Raw genomic sequence first — 20,657 nt, forward strand, 5'->3', positions numbered from 1 at the left:
TAATAGCATGTGTGATGCACAACATAAGCGTTTTCAAAATTGTGCTAAAGGTAAAAGTAAGGGCCTTCAGTTTATTTTTAGCGTTTTTTGTACTTTTAATACATTTACTTTAATTATGGAGTTGTCGAGTATCAACACAAAACAATCAAAAATTGCAACTTACAACCTCATTTTTAAAATTTTAATAACCCCCTCGTGAAATAGGGCTGCAGGCTACTTTTTTTACTATTAGAGCAAATTTGTGATAATATATGTTTATGTCACATATCTGATTGACCCGCCACGCCGGGGCCCCTAGGGTAGAGCCCTGTAAGACCCCCCGTTGTTGGGGCTATGGTATCCAGGGCCCAACCGATGCATTGAGATCGAGTGTGCGTTAAAATCTTTGATGTTTGTTTGAAGGAAAATAAGAGGTATGATAAGCGTTAATAATTATTATTAGGTATTGATAAAAGGGGTTTTTTGGTGTTTTGTGTGTTTTGAAGATTGATATTATTTCGTAGACGTTAGGCAGAGAGTATACGACTTAGCGAATGAAGTACCTATGTCAAATGTCTTACATGGTGATGGGCCGCGCATATAGCTGATATGAGTCATAAGGCAGTCACTGGGCGAATTCGACGATCCAGTGGTACCCGAGAGTATAAGATAGCTGGAAAGCCGTCCAAAAGTACGCTGGATTGACGAAATATTAAAGTTCGGTGGAATTACGTAACAATGAATAAGGAACCAAGAAGAAAAAAGTGACGTACATTATCATCAACTGAAGATTGGAGCATTTTTATTAAACCTACACTGAAACAGCGATGATTTTAAATGCGTAGGGAGTAGCTGAAGCACTAAAAATTTTTGGAGGCCCCCTTATGATTTCTTTAAACTGAGACGTTGATATTTTCTAATGAAGCGACCGAATCGTCAACCTACCTACTTAATGAAAAATCGCCATTGCTGTCAAAAGTTGTAATGAGAGTACCACTGTCGTAAACTTCCCAATCAAGACTCGTAACTGGACAAAATCTGACATTCGAATGACATTTTCAAAATGGCGTCCTATGGTAGTTCGTAGTTCCATTTTTGGCCATTCTACAGATAAGTTTGTGAACTACTTTAAAATTACTAATTCGTATGGATTATTTCTTAATCTTGCAACATTTTTATACTACACAGGAAAATAATAAATCCCCGATTTATAAATATAGACAATTGTAAAAGTAAACTGCAGCTATTATAACAGATCTCTTAATTTATTTTGAGACAAAGGGGTTTCAAATCGAAAACAAATAATGTTCTCTAAATGACTTTACCGTCTTTTTGGAAACTTTTTTTCTTTACACTTTAGGATATTTTTTACCACAGTTTTATAGCAACACTTATGCATACGTCTCTTATCTGTCAAAATTCACGATTGTCTCTGGCTGTACAAAATAATATGGCAGCTGATGACGGTTCTCTCCGTAAAAGTCAAACAAGTCGAAGGAATTATGACTACCTTACGTGAAATATACAAAATTAAATCACTCCTGTCAATTGTACTCTTCATCAGTTGTCAGATACCTTCCACATTAACGGGCGGTAAGTTACCTTTCCTTGTCAATAATTTGTTTTTCTTCTAACCATTTCTAGACGGTTTACGTACCTATTTTTTAAAAAAATATTTTTACTATTGAGCTAATTCAACTTTTCTTCGCGGAAGGAGTCTCTCTAAACAGTGAAATCTATAACAAACTCAAAATATTGGGAATAGATGAAAAAGTTATTTATTATACACGATGAAAACCTAATGCAGGCGCCAAAAGTTCGGGAAATAAAGTCGCAGTCACAGTTTTGACAGCAGTGATAGTAAAACACACGGTATTTTGCACATGGCAAAAAAATGGGATGCATCCAGTTATACAAAAAAAAATTTACGTTTGTTTTCCAAATATCAAATGGCGAATGGAGATAACCGCTTAGACTCCGGACCATTACACCAGTCAATTACCCATTAAACATCATTCGCTGGCAGGCTCTATGAGCATGGTCTTGTTACCCGTTCAACATGTCCATGTGGCGGAGTAATATAGGATGTAAACCACATTCTCTGCCAATAACCTAAAATGTGTAAAGGGAAGAGCATGTCAAATCGGTTCAACCAGATGCTGGATCCATCGGATTGTCCGATCAAAGGGCGATTTTGATGCATTTAGAAAATTTGAATTATTGAATTGCTTCTATGTACTCCTCTCTCCCATGGGTATTCTTACCTTAAAATTGTGTAAATTCAGTCAAAGAACCATTGAGTGCATGGTGACTACATAGTCTTCAAGAAAATACTACTGAGACATTCCCAGTCGTAAAAAAATACTGTTGCTTCACACCAAATGTAGGGTGACGGGATACGCTTGATTAAGGCTATACCTGAGTTGAGGCATGGTCTAAAAAGATCGTGGCTAGGCGATGCGCGGCTTGCGGGTCGCGGGTGCAAATGACGCATGCCGAACGAAATATAATTTGTCATATAAATCCAACATGCGTTCATTTAATGTTCTATTTATTGTTCTATTAGTAACATTAATAATATATTCATTGACATGTTTTCTTTTTAAAGTAAATGGGTAACGTTTTTAGTCATCTTTACACGATTTAGGAATTAATACCCCCGTCGCCATCACAAAACAAATTGACGTATTCACATCTCGACGTTCGCTCTCAGACTGTCAGCGAGTCCAAAATTTCATCGTGCCCATAGTTGAAAATTATTTGCCGTTTCACTGAAGTATCGCCTTAAGGGTGCAGACACACGGCACTGCATTCGACCAATGCAATCATTGGAATCAAGTAAGACCTGCGTCTATGCACGTCGATTGCAATGCCGTGTGTTTGTGCCCTAAGCCGGGTGTGCTATTAACTTCATACCATATTTTTTTCGTAATCATGTAACATTGTGTTAATTGGGTCTAGATCTAGATTTAAAGTTGTAGTTTGAAGTTTGGAAGAGATCTTTATTTAGCTATATATTTTTTCCGACTTGTATGTGGCATAAATGGAAACTCTACTATTCTTGTTAGTATTGACTTGTGTGTCTCTGATAATTATCTTAGAAATCGGTGGCATCCGTTGTTTGTTCTAACGAGGTGCAGAACTAACCTGCCATTACTAGTGCCAATTGAGAAGGCTATAACTATGTCCAATCAAACCGCTTTGGAAATTGATATATTACACTTACATGAGAGTGAGTTTAGGTGGACTATGGATTACTGAATCGATCCACTATTGGAGTGAAGGCCTCCTCTAACTCATTCCTCTCTTTTAAGACCCTAGTTCGTCACTGCGATGTTCATTCACCGATTTTTATGAGTTCATCAACCCAGTGGGTTTTAGTGCGTCCCCGTGGCTATTTAGTGTCTCTTGGATACCACCCGCTATGAGAAAAGAGAAGAAAATCTTGTTTAAACTATTTTTATTATTTTTTTTTTCATAGAGCAACGAGAAAAATGGAACATTATCTATGTATGTCAGATATTATGGTGGTGAAACTTTAGTTTCACTTTGGACACATCAATGTAAAATGTGAAAAAATGTCGATATTAGAATGGGAATATTTTACTTATATCAGTTATTGTTAATTCAATTTATAACAAAAATTATAGTGTATAAACAAAGTGAAAGTGTTAAAAAATCAACAAAATTGAGTTTAGATAGGTTTTAAATTAGTGTTAACTAAAATAATCATTTCCTTTTGATTTAAAGAACAGTTAAAAATGATGACCAAAACTTTTGTTTGTTATGCTCGGTTAAAGGGATATTAAAAATATAATATTCAGTGAGTAATTAACGTAAATAATGTACAAAAAAATTAATAAAGTTTATCGAAAATTGTCGAGGGGTATAAAATTTGTAACGCTATTATTTAGACTAATTTAGAGCATTCTCTGCTCAATTGGAGTGTTAGAGGCCATCCATGGACTGAAACCGTATGCGGTTTAGATCTGTGTGCCATACTAAACTTATGATTTTTGTTCATGAAAATATATTTTCACTAAATTTGTAAGTGTAAGTGTATGATATAAACGGATACGATCAGATGCTTATAATATACTTTGTGAAAATATATTTCCATGTACAGAAAAGATAAGCTTAGTATGGCACATAGATCGAAACCGCATATGGTTTCAGTCCATGAATGGCCTATTAGTCTCCTCCTCCAGATGACCTAGTTATTTGCGCCCTTCTCTAGTCTTGAACAGGAGCATTGTGTCATTCTTGATTTCTTTTTCCCTGGGCTTTCCTATAAGAACTATCTTGAGTACCAGTGATGTGCGCTAGCCATGGCCTACTTAGTAAATTTAGCATTGTTAGCATACATTGGCTTATTACCATTTAAAATGATAGCTTATCTTCGTTTGAAGCCTATTATTTTTCTTTATTTTTCCAGCCAAGCTTACCCAGTTTATTTTATAGTAGTAGACATTTTTTTTGTTTTATTGTTAAAGAAAACATTGAGTATCTAATAAATTAGAATTCAGGACATTCACAACATGACTTTTAATTATAAAAATACCTATGTACTAGCTGTAATCACTAACTTGAGTTACATAAAAATACAAACGCAAACATTACCCTCAGGAAAGAGAAGAAAAAGACCATAAATAGTGATAACAATAAAATAAAATTTGTGGTGCCTGTGGTACACTAGTGGTGCCTGATAAGCCTGACATGTGGAAATGGTTCTGATCCAAAAAAGGTCATTTGTAGACCAGTGTTTCTCAACTGGTGGTCTGCGAATTTTTGGCGTCGAAATGCCTACGCTTTGTCTCTCCGAAACAACGCTGAAGACATGGATATCAAATATTATAGCAAAGAAGTAGCAATAGATTTCGCATTTAAACCATTTCTCGAAATTCCAGAATTTCTATTAGGTATTAAATATCTATTTAAAGATTGACTTCTGATTATTTAATTACCTTTATTTAGTAATTATTTTTTGTATTATGGAATTTAAAAAATAAACAAAACCAGGTCTGTGTTGGCGGTCCGCAAAATGTTTCTCCTATTTTCAGTGGTCTGCAGGTGTAAAAAGGTTGATCACGTAGTATTTATTATTAGTAAATATAAATTCAAATTCTTCAGGATGTTAGGATTGGAAACCATCCATAGCAGGCAAAAATGTATTACGAGCAGAAGTGACCTATGATTTTCAAGAGAGTCAAAAACGAGCATGCTTTGGAGAAAGGCAGTTCGAAAATAATCATTTGACGAATTATGGAACGAAATAATTATTGTTAAATTTGTTAAAATAAAGACATAGAAATTTCTTTTGGACACACTCTAAAATAAGTTTGTAGGAAGTTTATTCATAAGGGCTCCAGATAATTGATTGTATGTGTTATTTTATTACGTAAATTAGTTTACTACCTAATATGAAAATCGTAGTTTATCTTGGGTTGTGGTAGGTATATCCACGGTGGCCGCGCGGCTTAAGCCTTGGACTATCACGCCGTGGGTCCCAGGTTCGAATCCTGGGTCTGGCAAGTACACATATTGTTTTTCAATTTGTGTGTGAGTCAGGGTATGGACGTAATAGGTTGAGCAAGTGGTTGACATCCATTTCTCGTAAAAAACAAAATCTGTTAATACAAACCTCTACTCTGTAGATGCCCATATGCCCATATGATCCTATTAGGATCGGACATGGCGAAAAGAAAAAAAAAAGTAGGTATATTACTGTATATTGTTTTTTTATTTTATTTTTATAGCTGGCAACCTGCATATGTTTGAAGGAATTTCAAGTGCCGACGTGATTGGCGGTGACATCTTCTTTGAGATTATTGAACCTTCCGACTTGGAATACACTTATAGGATACGACCTGCTAAAGATTTTGGGGCTCCATTTGTAAGATGATATTTATTATTTAATTATGTTTTAAGGTGAATCGTAGATTAACCCAATGGAAATATTACCGAATGTATTTCACCTTCATTTTCGCCGCGTTGCATTTAATTACTATTTAATAATTACCACATTTAAATAACATGCTAATTATATCGAATGGCCAATTACTGAGGGCACAAACGGGTGTGCCGTCCGCGTGCAAAGGATTAATTATATTAATGTTATAATGTATGTATGTATCGACAAAAGAATCACGGTCAATTATTAATGAACCAAAATATGGCTTTATTCTTAACTTCAAACAACAATGTTTACAATAATATGTTTCATGCTATTAATAATATACCGTATATAATATGATCATGAAATATTCATTTCTTGGATGAAAAATATTCAGGTATAATATTGACAAACGCGGTCAGGTAACATTCTAAGAAATAAAGTCACAATCGCAAATATCACATAACATAAAATGTCAAGTATCATCAGTTACTAGGCTAAATTAAAATTTTCAGGCAGATTTGTCATTTAATTTATTTTTAACAGCTGCTATTAAAAGCAGACAACCTCTTGTATTTTTGTAAACATGGAATAAAGTGAATTTTAGGTGTTGATAAAACATTATTTTTATGTGGAAAAACCATTACGCAAACCAAAACAAAGCTTGAAAAATATAACGGGGACTATTCGCCTTCGATTAAAATTATTCACAAATGGTTTATAGATTTTCATTGTGGGCGTTCAAACACAAGTGATGTCAAACGTTCAGGATGCCCGATTGAAGTCATCACACCAGAAATGATTGCGAAAATCCATGATATTGTGGTGGACATCTGACGTCCCTGAGTTGACCTGATGCACACACATTCCTCGTACAAAAGTATCAAAGACAACTTCTACTCTATGGAATTGCTTTACCTAATTTGTCATGAATTTCAAGTCTGTAGCATGTATGTATGTTTTGTTGTCAAAACAAAACAATGGAGCAGAAGCGATGGTCAACATTTCCTCAATCATAACTAAATCAGTAGGGTTTATTATGATTTGTTTAATTGCGAGAATGTCTCTTATACTGCGTGAACTGCATTTGTATAAATAGCAAATAGGACAATCCATAAATCCTCACTCCACTCAAGTCCATTACTCGGATCACTACTCATCTCGAGTCCGGTCACTTGACACAGTCAACCGTCATTCCACTCGAGTCCTCATGGTTATATTAACATGTCGGTGCATCGCCAGTTATTTCAATAATATAGTCAATCTCATCAGTACATCCATACCCGCAATTATAACATCACTCTGTTATCTTTATCATTGTATTTATTCTTGTAACGATAAATAAACTCTCTCCCCAAAACATCCAAACGACTACGACCTTCTCTCTTCCACACCCCAAAAATCTTTTCATCCCAATCACGTCACCGTAATGGACTATGAATTACATGGTTATAATATTATGGCGATGATTTCTTTCAGAATTCAAGTTTCTGGTTGCCCAAAACTAAGCTTGTCCCGATGAATCCTCTGAACGGATGCGAGGCTCCGGAGAATGCTGACGAAATCGAAGGAAATGTCGCTTTCGCCGAAAGAGGGTATGTGCTAAACTTATTTCTAAATATTCATGTTTGGGCCATTTATATTCCCATTCCATTCCCTATCTCATCACCCACCTCCTAATCCCCAGTGTTATTGTCACCAGACAATGTATAAGCAATTATGCGTCATGAAAGACCGTGTTGCAAAGAGACATTCAGTTGCATCTCAATAGCGGACGCGTGCAGGTTTCTAATAGCTTTCTGTCGCTTAAATGATTGACTCAATAGATACAGACTTATTCATAATCTATCATCATCATTCATATACCCTCACATATAATCCATAAAACTGTGCCTCAAAGTGTGTCATTGTACGAACCGGGTGACCCAAAACAACGGTACCGCCTGAGTGACAGTTAAAACCATACCACGGAGCCATCAAACATCATCACAAAGGTCAGTGTCTGGCATTCTGTTCCATCGCCCCCACCTCTAGATCCGACCTCCTCATCATCCCTTAAAATAATTACAGTCCACTTAAAAAGCTCAACCAATTCATTTTTTGGTATATTGACAAATTGATTCTCATTCGTTATGCCACCTGAAAATGATATGCAATCGTTGCAGGTGACAGAGGGAAAAGAACTCTAATAAATTAAATTTATTTAGACAACAATTTGAAGCGATAGCGACTTTCACTGTTATTTGTTATATTGTATTTAAAAAATGGTGCTAGTTATTCTTTAAATTGAGACTAGATATTTCAGACTGGACATTGAATTTTCCTGAAAGAGCCAAAAGCCTTGAAATTTTCAAACGTAGCTTGTCATCCCTATTAATATTGTCAGGGTTTAGATGTATTTCAAGGTTCACTGTCAGTTAATCTTACGCTTTCCGACACGCATTCCTTAAAGCAGTGTTCGCGTTCATTCACCTAATTGTACACTACCACATAATTAATTGAGAATGGTCTCTACAACGAGTCCGAAATGTCAAGGAAAGAAGTAAAAGTATGTTCACACCGTAACGTTTCAATTAGCTGAGAAACATTTTGCATTATGGATTCGTTTTTAGCAAATCTGCAAGCATTTCAATGTAATTTTGGATTCATTGAAACAGTCTTCTTCTTCTTCTTCGATGGCACTACAGCTCAAGTCGAGCCCTGGCCTCCTCCACCGCCGTCCTCCAGCCGGAACGGTCCTCCGCACGTCTTTTCCAGTTGATGATTTTTAGCATCTGGTTGGCATCATTTGCAATGTTGTCACCCCATAGTGTGCGTGGCATTTCCACTGGCCTTTTCCCCCCTGTGTTTCCTTCAAGGATCTTCTTCGGTATCCGTGACTCAAGCATGCGCTGGACATGGCCTGCCCAGTTTAGCCATTGAAACAGTCAATTTCATAAATTATTAGTAAATCTGCAGTTATTATTAAGATAAATACAAGCATATCATGGGTGTGCAAGCAGAAATCACTAACTCCCGAATCAACGTTTTGAAATAATCAATGTTTAGTGATTTTTGTATTCTTAAAATAGTTGTCAAAATTCAAACTACACTACGCTATGATTCTTGATTGCCGCATCGAATTTCACAATTATTTTAAACAAACGAAAGTCAGTACCTCGTTAGTTACTTTGAGATAATGATAATATAAAATCGGAGATATTTTAAAAATTGTAAATAAGTGAAGTTAGTGACTTGTGTCAGTTAAGAGGCTTTACTTTATCTGTATAATGACATTAAAATGTCAATTTAGGCAAAATTGGATTTAATGACTTCTGCTTGCACGTCCACGATTACGTTACGAATGGATGGTATTATTTTCTTAATTAACTACATACATTGACAATTTCACTTACGGTTGACCAAATATATTATAATATAACCAAAACATTCACATTATTGTGCTGGAGTACTGTTAAAGTTCCACAACGTGATCAGTTAAAGCAGATGAAACCGTTTATATTGTTTTAAGTGTACAATGTACATATTTTCATTTCAGGGAATGCTCGTTTCTTCACAAAACTCTAGTGGCAGAAAAAGCTGGAGCCAGGGCTGTGATAATAACTGAAGTGGAAACCATTTCGTCGCTGGATTCTGCGATCGAGCATTTCATTGAAATGATAGACGACAAGTAAGTGTGCTGTGTTGTTTATTTCAAAGTAGTTATCGCCCGTGACTTAGTCCATGTAAAATACAGAAAGAAAAAGTAGAACACATACGTCGGAATTACACTCTGCTGCCTGTGCAATCGATAACGGTTCAACGTAAGCGTTTTCTACCTGCACGTCACCTCTCCACCTCATTGCTGCTATCTGACCATTTTTTACCTACTCATAAAAAATTTTTGCAAGTGCATTATTTTCGACAAGTTTTATCTTGATTTTAAAGAACCTATTCAGATACTGAGATGAAACTATATGGTTAAATTGGTACCAATAATATAGTCTATTTGCTGCGCAAGTTTCATTAATACTGGTCCAGTAGTTTTTGAGTTATAACGCAACAGACAAAAATAAAAAAAAAACCTATTTTCTGCTTCAGCATAGTCAAAATCAAAAGGAAAATGTTTCATAATCACAAACTGATACTTCAATTTTATTATTAGTATAAATTGTGCACAACACATGTAGTTCAGTGTGTAAGACACTGGGCTTTCATTCGGGGGCCCTGAGTTCGATCTTCTGTGATATCACAATATATTTATGTGATTTTATCAAAACCTGGGTGCTTGTGATTGTTTCTCTTCTATTCTTCTTTTTTCTTCTTCAATGTCTGCCCCTTAGTCGGAGCATATGGACACCATGTGGCGCCTCCAAGAATCCCTGTCCCTTGCCAGTCTTCTTGCTTCGTTCCAGGTCAAACCAGCATCCCGTAGCTCCGCCGTATACACTATAGATAGTATTTCGCGGCCCTCCAGGACGCCAAAATCCGGTCGGCTTGAAGAACAGGCAAGCCAAGTTGAGGTTCTCTTCTGGCATCCGCATCACGTGGCCGAGCCAGGTCCAACGTCACCTCTTCACCAATGTTCCCTGTACCAAAATGTGTCCGCACACATATTTTCATCCCCCGCATAGTCGTCACAAAAATATTGTAAAAGAAAGTTTCCTTTGCCAGATTTCAGTTTTGCTCGAACGCACGAAACCATCATAAATGCTTCTATGCTTTGTGTACAAGATATTGATAATCATGTATCTAAATACACAGATATTCCCGAAAGCTACAATAGAAATGCGACAAAATTCGAAGAAAGAATTTTTTTATGTAGTTGAAAAATTAATAAGAAAAATGTTTGTTGCATCACTCCATTCGTCAAGGTGAAAAGAAACACACTTTTTATAAATGTTTACTTTGCGTAAAAGTGTTTATATTGAACAAAAACAACCCAACATACAAATAGTTATATAGATTTAATATGAATATAAAAAAAACATTCCGCAAGTTTAGTAGGTATTTAATATATTTTATCAATGAATATTTCTTTTCTTATTTCCAATTTTTTTATTTACTTACTTCAAAAATTATCGTTGTTAGTGTTATTATTATATAAAATCACTGAAATTAATAAATACCTTAAAAATATAAGTTTTAATGAAAAATTGTATGTGTGTTGTTTGTGGGGGTGGGGGGGGGGGTATAATTTTACCACACCGGGTGATGGCACGTCACTGACGGGTGACACTAACCGTAGTTACGCCACTGCTCAGATGCGTTGATCATCCGCACACACAATAGGAAAATTAGAGGGAACGTTGCTTTTCACTCTCAGCGTAATGAGAGGCTGCTTGGTGCTTTCCCTTATCTCCTCGTTGCTCCTAAAGTCATACCACCGCACACCTAGTATCCGTCGCAAATATCTGTTTTCGAAGCTCAGTATACGATTGCTCTGAGCCTTCGTATGGTGCCATGATTCGCTACCGTAAAGCAGCACCGTCAGAATGGAAGCGTCGAATAGGCGACATTTGGTTTTGACTGAGTACAATCGTGAGCCCTAGACACTCCGCATCGAGTTGAATGTTGCTCCAGCCATTCCCATTTGGATAGCGAGCTCTCTCTGCAAAATGCCATCTCCCGTGATGTGTACCCCCAAGGTATTTGAAGCTGTCGACGCTCTCGATGTTTTGCCCGTCGCTGTAGTGTTAAAAATAATACATAACATGACGTATAATATAATGTAAGTCTAAAAACATCAATTCTCAGGGCAGCTATTTGTAAGGTTGGTTTTCTGTAGAAAATCAGGAATGTTTTTAAATATCGGTTTGTTGAGAATTTACAAAAATTTTACTAAGATTTAAAAACATCCCAAAACATATTATTGTAATCTGATATACCACAGAAAGTCAAACATACAAATAGATGCCCTGAGAATATTGATGTTTTTAAACTTATCGACATACTCACGCTATACACGGATGTATATTATTCAACATATAAATTCCAAATATTTGTATCACAGAAATTTCAAACTGTTGAATGATCGAACGCAATATTTCCGTGTTTTTATCAATCGCCAACTGTTAAAATATTTGACAAAGGATTCATTCATTTTAGTGTCAACATATTTTTTTCAATGCCATATGTATAATTAAGTTTGGGCTAAATGCGTAGAAAATTTTCCAGCCCGTCCCAAGGCCAAGAAACTGCCTTTGTGAGTATGTACCTATATATCTTTTTTGTATATATTTGCTCCTTGGATCGTATAGACATCATGCGCCTCCAAGAATTCTTGCCGTTTAGCCAAGTCATGCATCTATGAAACTCTGCCGATTAAATGCTTTTTTATTATTTATGATGCCGGAATCCGGTTAGTTTGTAGAAGCAGCAGGCCAGGTTATAATACTCGTGATGTATCCGCCAATAGCGAACGGTGGAGGTAGGCTGTTAACGCATTCGCTGCTAACTATATAATGAGATTTTAATTGCCCCCTTTAAAATGCACGTTAATTACATCGATCGGCCGCCTGGTAATTACGCGTATGCGCGTCTTCAGCGTCCAAAGTATTAAGATCCACCATAAATATTGCACACTAAACTTTTTCAGTCATACGTATTTGTTTTCATTCTTCACCACTGGTATCCGCGGTATGGGGCTTACCCACATCTATGGAGTCATACTTAAATATAAATCATGTAGACAAATTCATTTTCTTTAATACATTGGACGCTAAAGACGCACCCAGTGCGTAACGATTAGGTGGCCATTCGATATAATTAGCATGCTATTTAAATGTGGTAATTAAAAAGTAATTATCAAGTCAGCAGTCTATATGCTATTATTTTTTTATTACACTAGCGATAGAGGCTAGCACATTCACCTTATTATTGGTGAGTTGCCGATACGAATTTGCAGCTGGCTCCAATTTGCTTGTTGTTTTTCAATGTATTTATGCTTTACTATTTTACTATTTGATTTTACTATTTATGCTGTGCCACTGAATTATGAATTACGACGGTAGTGTTATCTTGGGCATAATGGTAAAGATCACAAAGTAAACTAATGGATAAAGAAGCAGACAAGAGTATGCGATGAAGCTGGACATGTCGCCCGGCGAGTGGACAGCCGCTGGACAAATTCCGTCATACAATGGTACCCAAGAAGCACCAACAATCCACAGGGGATAAATGTACATGGCAGCGAACTAAGGACTGAGGATAGTGAAGGGAGCTAGAGGAGGTCTTCATCCAGCAGCGGATTGACCACAGTTGATGATAGTGATGATAAATTTATTGTAAAAATGGGAATTGGCTGTATTCATTGTCAGTGTGCATTTACCATTGGTGAGTGCGCATAACGTCAAACGGATTTGTACAAAACTTAAATCAATTACAATTTTAATGATATCATGTCGATTTTTCCTTCCAGGAGTAGCAGAGATGCTGATATACCTGCCGGCTTCCTACTCGGCCGGAGCGGCATGGAGATTCTCCGAACGTTGAGAAGTTTGCACATGACGTACGCCATCATCAACCTCCCAATCAATCTGACCTATGTGCCAATACACGAGATGAACCAACCTCCTTGGATAACATGGTGAACCTGTTAAAGGCGAACTATAATTGTTTTGATACGTCCATAGTTTTATGTTGATTTATTGTTATTTCATATGTATGCCAATTTAGTGTTTAGGTCACATTGTATGTATTAATTTATCCATATTGAATTTAATTGGTTAATTCTAGTCAGTCAAGTATCTAGTTAAAACTAAAAGGTCTTAAGCTTCATATAGATATGAATGGATAAACAAATATACATTGATAAAGTGCTCATATAAACAGTGAAGTCATTGTGAAGTATGTAGAATTTAAATATATTACACCAGGGATTCTCAACAAGTGCACCCGCAAAATAAAGAAATGAAATACAAACAAAATATATTTTTCAAATAGATCATGTTAAGAAATCCGTTACAGATAACGTGTATTTATTTGTTGGTAGATTCAGCCAGTGTTTCCGAATTAATACCCCGTTTACACGTGCATGGATTTCTTGGTAAAATCTTGGATTGCAAGTTTTTTGTAAAACAAGTAAATTATTTTAATAAATTTTAACTTGATAAACAAGTAAGGTCTTCAATTTGAGTAGTACATATCGTCACCGTTCAGGCAAAAGTCACCAACCCTGAAAATGGCAGTTTTGAGTTGAGTATGTCACACGAAGCGTAAAATTATGTTCTTTAAGATGAAAAAGTCACCACGGTACCTACATTAGCTACCACTAAATGACTTTCGATAAAATCTTAACAAGCAAAAGTCATTATAGCTGAATAGACATTATTGACTCTAAAAAAGTAAATCCTTCATTATAAATATACAAGCAAAAGTCACTATACTATGGATGGTGAGTTTTACTGATTTGTCATTTGAAAACTTCTAACACTTGTCTGAAATACGCAAAAATAACCAAACAGGAATAGTTTACCTTAGCTTGTTATAATAAGATCGCTTTGGTCAGATTATTAACAAGCAAAAGTCACCAAACCATAATTGAGCTACCTTACCTCCTTCAAAACCTTCTAGATGTTTTAATTAGTATCAAAAAGTAAAAGTACCTTAAAGAAATTATTAAGAACACATGAGAAAATAATGTAATGTAGATAAAACCTTAAAAACATTTAAATCTGATTTTTCCTGCATTTTCAAACTTTCAAATTGCGATATCTCAAAACTATGTTTTTAGGGTTGGTGACTTTTGCCTGAACGGTGACGATATATACGTTGTCTGCCTAGTGTCACATGGCCACAATTGAGCCGATGGTTCTTCGTTATCTCTCTCTCGCTCTCGTCAATCCTCAAAAGCAGGTAAAAGCATGTGTCATTAGATAGGTTCCTTGTTAAAGTGGCATAAAAAAATAGATTCCAATGAGCCAACAGATAGCAGTGATTCTGTTAGTAACAGTGAAGTCACCTTACCCAATAATTCATAAATTCAAACACTTTATATTTAAATTCTAATGGATACAAGCTCTACTATTCCATCTAAGTCGTTTTTTGCGACCCGGGTTTCGCCTTTCGGCATCTTCAGGCGTCGTGTACACTCACCAAAGGTAAACACACACTGACAACGAACACTCTTAACTCTACCTTATATAGTAAATCAATACAATAAAGTAGGTAAAAACTCCATTACCTACCTATTTAGTCAGAGGTCACAAAAAATACAATAAACAAATTATGAATAGTTGAAGTGTCAGAATAACAATACACTCGATAGCATATTATTATAATAAATTGTCAACCTAATAATAGATCATTATTCTTTATAAACAATAAAAATACTACAGTCAAGAGGTGTTACTATTAGACTAAGGCCACATAGGCAGGTGCCTTGCTTGGTGGCTACGTGCTAGGTGACATATCCTAGTGAACGGATGCACACTATACTATCGCAATGGCCACACTGCACGCTTCGCGCCTCGATACGTGATTATTAGTCACCTAGTGAGTCTCCCGGCGAACAAACGTGTTGATTAATTTTATTGTGTCACCTAGTGATTTTGCAAGATGGAAGATGTTTCTTCAGTATGAAAATCGTCAAACACTATATATTTTGAGGTTATGAATAATGACGCATGGGTGATTTTGGGCTGTAGTGTGCCCATGGAGGAAAAAATATTGTGAGGCAAAGAGACATAATAAAAAAAACTAAGAATAGATAAATACTTTTCAAAATTGTTTCACCTTACCTTAATGTTACAAGTTGTTCCTCGGGTGTTATAGAACATCTGAAATGCGTATCAACCTTTTGTAATGTCTCTTAATTTGCCCAACAATAAGTCAAATGTTTCCTGTTTCATCCTCAAATAACTAAAAAAAATTTCATCGTATTTCCGAAATTCTTTGTAGAGAAGTTGAAACTCTTCAAGAGTTGCTTCGAGATGACTTGACATTATGCACCCAACAAGTTCGAATTTGAGACTTTAGAAATTTTAAACTTAAATTCTCTGTGAGAATTAGCTTTCTGGTTAGTTTTGAGAGTGACATCATCGTTGTTGATTTGAGCGCTCCCAAATGTCGTGCAATGTAGCAGTAGTGTTTTTAGTAGACAAGCATAGCACCTAGCTTAGCACTAGCGAAGCACCTGCTATATGGCCTTAGCCTTAGGGTCTACGAATCGACATGTACATAAATATGGAGAAAGTAATGTCCATCTCTATAGAAGACGGTTTCTTTCAACATCTCTGGGGGGTTGACACTGTTCTCTTAATTAACATCCGATTGGAAACTTCTGTGTTAAGGCTATACTTCAGCTGGGGCACGGTCTAAAACGATCGTGACTACGCGACGCAAAGATTGTGCAAACGACACGTGCAGAACAAAACATAATTTGTCATAAAAATTCAACATGCGTCCATTTAATGTTATGTTTGTTGTTCTATTAGTAATAATAATAATAATATATTCATTGACATGTTTTCTTTTTCAAGTAAATGGGTAACGTTTTTTAGTCATCTTTACATGATTTAAGAATTAATTCCCCCGACGCCATCACAAAACAAATTGACGTGTTCACAGCTCGACTTTCGCTCTCCGATTGGCAGCGAGTCTGAAATTTCGTCGCACCTGTAGTTGAAAATTATTTGCCGTTTCACTGAAGTATGCTCTTAAGTATATTGTTTGTCTCATGTCTGTCTGAAGCGTTACACTATTCATGGACTGTTTTTCATCCGATGATCGATATTATATTATGTATATTCATATTTTTACAATCACATGTTATTTAAAACCGTAAAGCAATTTCTGTACATATCTTTTTGTAAAGTTTTTTATATTGTATAATATCTAATAATTATAGTATAATTATGATTCGACCAATAAATTGTAACTATTATGTTATTTTATAGTGAGTGATATTTCTCAATGATTTTTTATGTGAAATTTATAAGCTTATATTGTACTGATTTTTTACAATACTTTATTAGAAAAGTGAAGGTCACAAACTTGATCTAAAACCTATTTTATACTGACCTAAAATTACTAATAAGGAAACACAATATATAGTACCAGTCAAAGATTAGTAGCATCCTGGCCAGCGTTGCCAATTTAGTGTTTTTCTAGCTTTCAAAAAACGTATCTGGCTTGTGGCGTTTTTACTAGCGTTTTTTGATGCCTCCAACAGCTTTAAATGTGTTAAAAAACGCTAGATATTTAATTTATTTATTTTCATGCGCATCAAATTTCGGACTATCAGATACTCAATGCAGGTAGGTCGGTACCTATTTTCAATAGAAATAAAACATGATGAAACAATTTCATGTGTTATTTTACGTTTTTTATAATATTCCAAATCTCCACGCATATAAAATACTAATTTAACAATAATTATTAATTTATAAGGTATGTTTTTTAATTATCTATGTCTGTCCTACAAGAAAGAAGCTCTCGTCTTCAAACATGAAACGAAACTTGAACGCCGTTGACACAATATAAGTATTTGTTGTCAATTTTGAAATATATTTCTGTTAAAATGTGTGGTTTTTACACGTATTGATATTTTTTCGATATGTGAAAGCAAATGTATTGACTTCGTTCTAGGTAGAATAAGTAAATTTTCTTGCAATTTTATTTTCACAAAATCTAGCATTTTTTCCTGCCAAATAGCTTGTTTTGATACCCCATCTGGCATGTTGTTGTCAACACTGATCCTGGTTCATGAAATCAATAATTTAGACATGTGATTTAAATAGTAATTGGATGAATTATGTTAAAATCAAATCAATACACTTCATTCTGTATAGGTAATTTTTTCTTCTGTATTTCACACATACGAATACCAGTAAGTTATACAGCGGTTAGTAAAACCTAGAGAATCATATTATAAGCTTTAATATTTGATAGCGGCTCCAGAATGATTTTAGAACACTTGACTCGCTTAACATACTTTGTTTTAAGGAATTTTGCTATAACTACTACTTTTATTTCACCATGTTCGAATCTTTGAGGATCATAATATGTGCCTCCACAGAGTGGAGGTTGTAGTAACAAATTTTGTTTTTACGACAAATGGATGTTCCTCTGATAGGCTCTAATGCGAAACCGTCAAAACCTTTCAGCTAAATGGGAAGAAATTGTTTAGTTGAATTGTTAAATATAAAAAAAATTAAATTCTCTACGTTAGTACGAATGTTTGTGAATAAGAAATAAAATGACGGATCTGTTTATCACTTCTTTTTATTTACATACTTACCTGTAATTACTTGTATCAATTATATTTTATATTGATATTGATAATTTAAGTATGAGAACGGAGCGTCAAATAAATTTTCCAGGTGCCATTAAACTTTGACAAGAAGTACTATAGAATCCATTTTGTGTTTTAAGAAATTTCCTTTCATCTATACATTAAACACCTATTAAAAATAGTGAAGTATTACAATGTAATAAAAAATCCCTCTGACCCTATCAACTGAATTAATTAATTATATATCAATTATGATGTGCGTAAAATAATATTTATTTCCATAACCAATGATTTATTTACTTAATGTAATATCCTATTAAATATTATTATATTGATTACTGTTCTTTAAGCATCTAATAGCTACTTATGTTAGCATATAGAATTATTAAATTGATTTTGGTATCTATAAAATTCAAATTAATACACTGTTGCATAACTTAAACGTTTTTATTCCATTAATTCCTATATTTATAACTTAAATTAATATATTATACCTAGTTAGTTTGATGCTTGAATATTATATATTTTTGGCAAATATTTTTTTTTTGTTACAATGTTCCGTGGTTTACTTTCAGCTATTTTTTTCGTACCATCCATGATAATTATATTATGTATATTGGATTTAAAAGAAACTGATCATGATAAATGATCAATCCACTCCAAAATGAAGGCCTCCCCATAGTTTCTTCCACTCCTTCCCACATATTTCCGATGAAATTAATCAATTAAATGATCCAACTTTTAAGGTGACTCTTAGTGCCTCTTGTGTACTACATATTCAGCCCATTGTCATCAGTTTGATAAAATATCTATCACATTAACAGAACAGATTAATAGCAGATAGTCAACATAGACCCAATACTTTGATGGCAGTTTTGATTTATGCCAGCAAATGAAAGAAGTATAATGGCCCCCTAAATGTCTTCAAATATTATCCATATTAAATGTGCGTTTTGTTTATGTGACAAAGTTTAATGCATATTATGCATGATACAGGCATATATTGGAAATAACATTTTTTTAACACTTGTTTAAATTTATCCCAAATTTCTCCACACATGAGAATCGTACCTTACAACCATATCCAGAAGGTAACATTTATTATTTTTGTGTTCCCTGATCGCATTGCACACATTTATTTGCTGCCTTATCCAATGTGTTTTTTAGTGTTCTTTCTGTGTTATATCCAACATGCACATTTCCATGCCAGGTTGCCCCACACGTATCTATATTACAATACAGTAGGTAGTATACCTATTTACTATTATAATTTACGTGTTCAGATGGCAACACTGAATAACTGCCATTAAAATTAGTGAAGTCACCCAGTGAAATTTTATTATATATATCAACATAAGTTGTCCTCTGTTCTTATTTGCAACTAAGCTCATTACAATATAAAACTATAAAACAACTGAATGATATGCCAAATATTATCCCTCAGTAGGCAAATTATAATGGTAAATGTATATTTGTGGTTTTATTTGAAATCTGCTAATGATAACTACTTTGTACCTATCTAATAATAAAATGTAACTACACATAGCAAATTTTTCTTATGTTAATACTTCATGTTTCATAATGAATAGAATTGAAACAATAATATCATTGTTTGTACGTTATTATAATGTTATTGCAATAAAATAATATTTGTAAATATAAGATGAAAATAAAATAAAAAAATGTACAGTAACATCTTATTATCATTGTATTATTCTTTTTCCATCTTCCTTTGTTTCAGTTACCAAAAATCAGCAAAAGTTACTACACTTGCAGTCTATATTCTATAAAAATATATATACTTACCAGTGGCGTGCGGTTCATACATATTGTGGATGCGATGCGGTGCATGCCTTAATTATTACAAAATATTCATATTTATTATGATATTATAAGTACCTATCGATAAAATCAATAAATATAATGACATACTATAATCGGACAACATAACAGTGAACATTTTGATGTTCAGTTGTGTTCGGCTATTTTCTGCCAGTACACGAGTATCTACGAAGGAAACAGACCATATTACACGTAGAAAATCGTCAAAGTTACTATCAATATGAATACGTTATTAAACTACTGTTCACAACAAGATCTCGGCGATAATCGAAAGTCGCTTTAGTCGTTGATGAATGACAGGAGCTGGTATCATGGCTTGCCAGGTATTCAGAAGTATCGCTTGGACGACGGTCATACTAAATCAAGCTGACCCGGCCGTGGTCTGCAAATAACTTCTGAATCAGTCTGTATAATCGAATTAATCATTAAACGGCGGTTTAGCTATAATAATCCTACACGCACCCAGAGGGGGTGGGGGGGGGGGCAAGGGGCCCTGGCACCCCCCAAACATGAAAATTACCAGAATGACTTTAAACATTGAAATTGAAAGGCAATAAAGTATACCTTGGGCTTAGACAAATAAAAACACCGCAAAAAAATGATTTGTAATTATTCTCCAGCACCCTTTTTAGAAAAATTTCTTAGATTTTAATTTCTAACACAAAAATTTCGAAACACTAACGTCGGGTTTTTTTAGAAACCCAATCTCTAATGGAACTGTCAAAAAAT

The 20,657-nt window shown here is 34.7% G+C and overlaps 1 protein-coding gene across 1 annotated transcript; it reads left to right on the plus strand.

The window, feature by feature from the left end:
• The first annotated feature begins 1,403 nt into the window (after nt 1-1,403).
• LOC147075888 (PRADC1-like protein) lies at nt 1,404-15,714 on the plus strand. Its single transcript, XM_085942217.1, has 5 exons — nt 1,404-1,572; nt 5,736-5,872; nt 7,352-7,467; nt 9,411-9,542; nt 13,272-15,714. Exons 1-5 carry the CDS (start codon nt 1,440-1,442, stop codon nt 13,441-13,443), a joined length of 690 nt encoding a protein of 229 aa, XP_085798343.1. The 5' UTR covers nt 1,404-1,439; the 3' UTR covers nt 13,444-15,714.
• The last annotated feature ends 4,943 nt before the right edge of the window (nt 15,715-20,657 follow it).

This window comes from Rhyacophila brunnea, unplaced genomic scaffold (genome assembly GCF_057557595.1).
Source record: "Rhyacophila brunnea isolate RB1 unplaced genomic scaffold, BYU_Rbru_1.0 scaffold_14, whole genome shotgun sequence".
NCBI classification, from domain to species: Eukaryota; Metazoa; Arthropoda; class Insecta; order Trichoptera; family Rhyacophilidae; genus Rhyacophila; species Rhyacophila brunnea.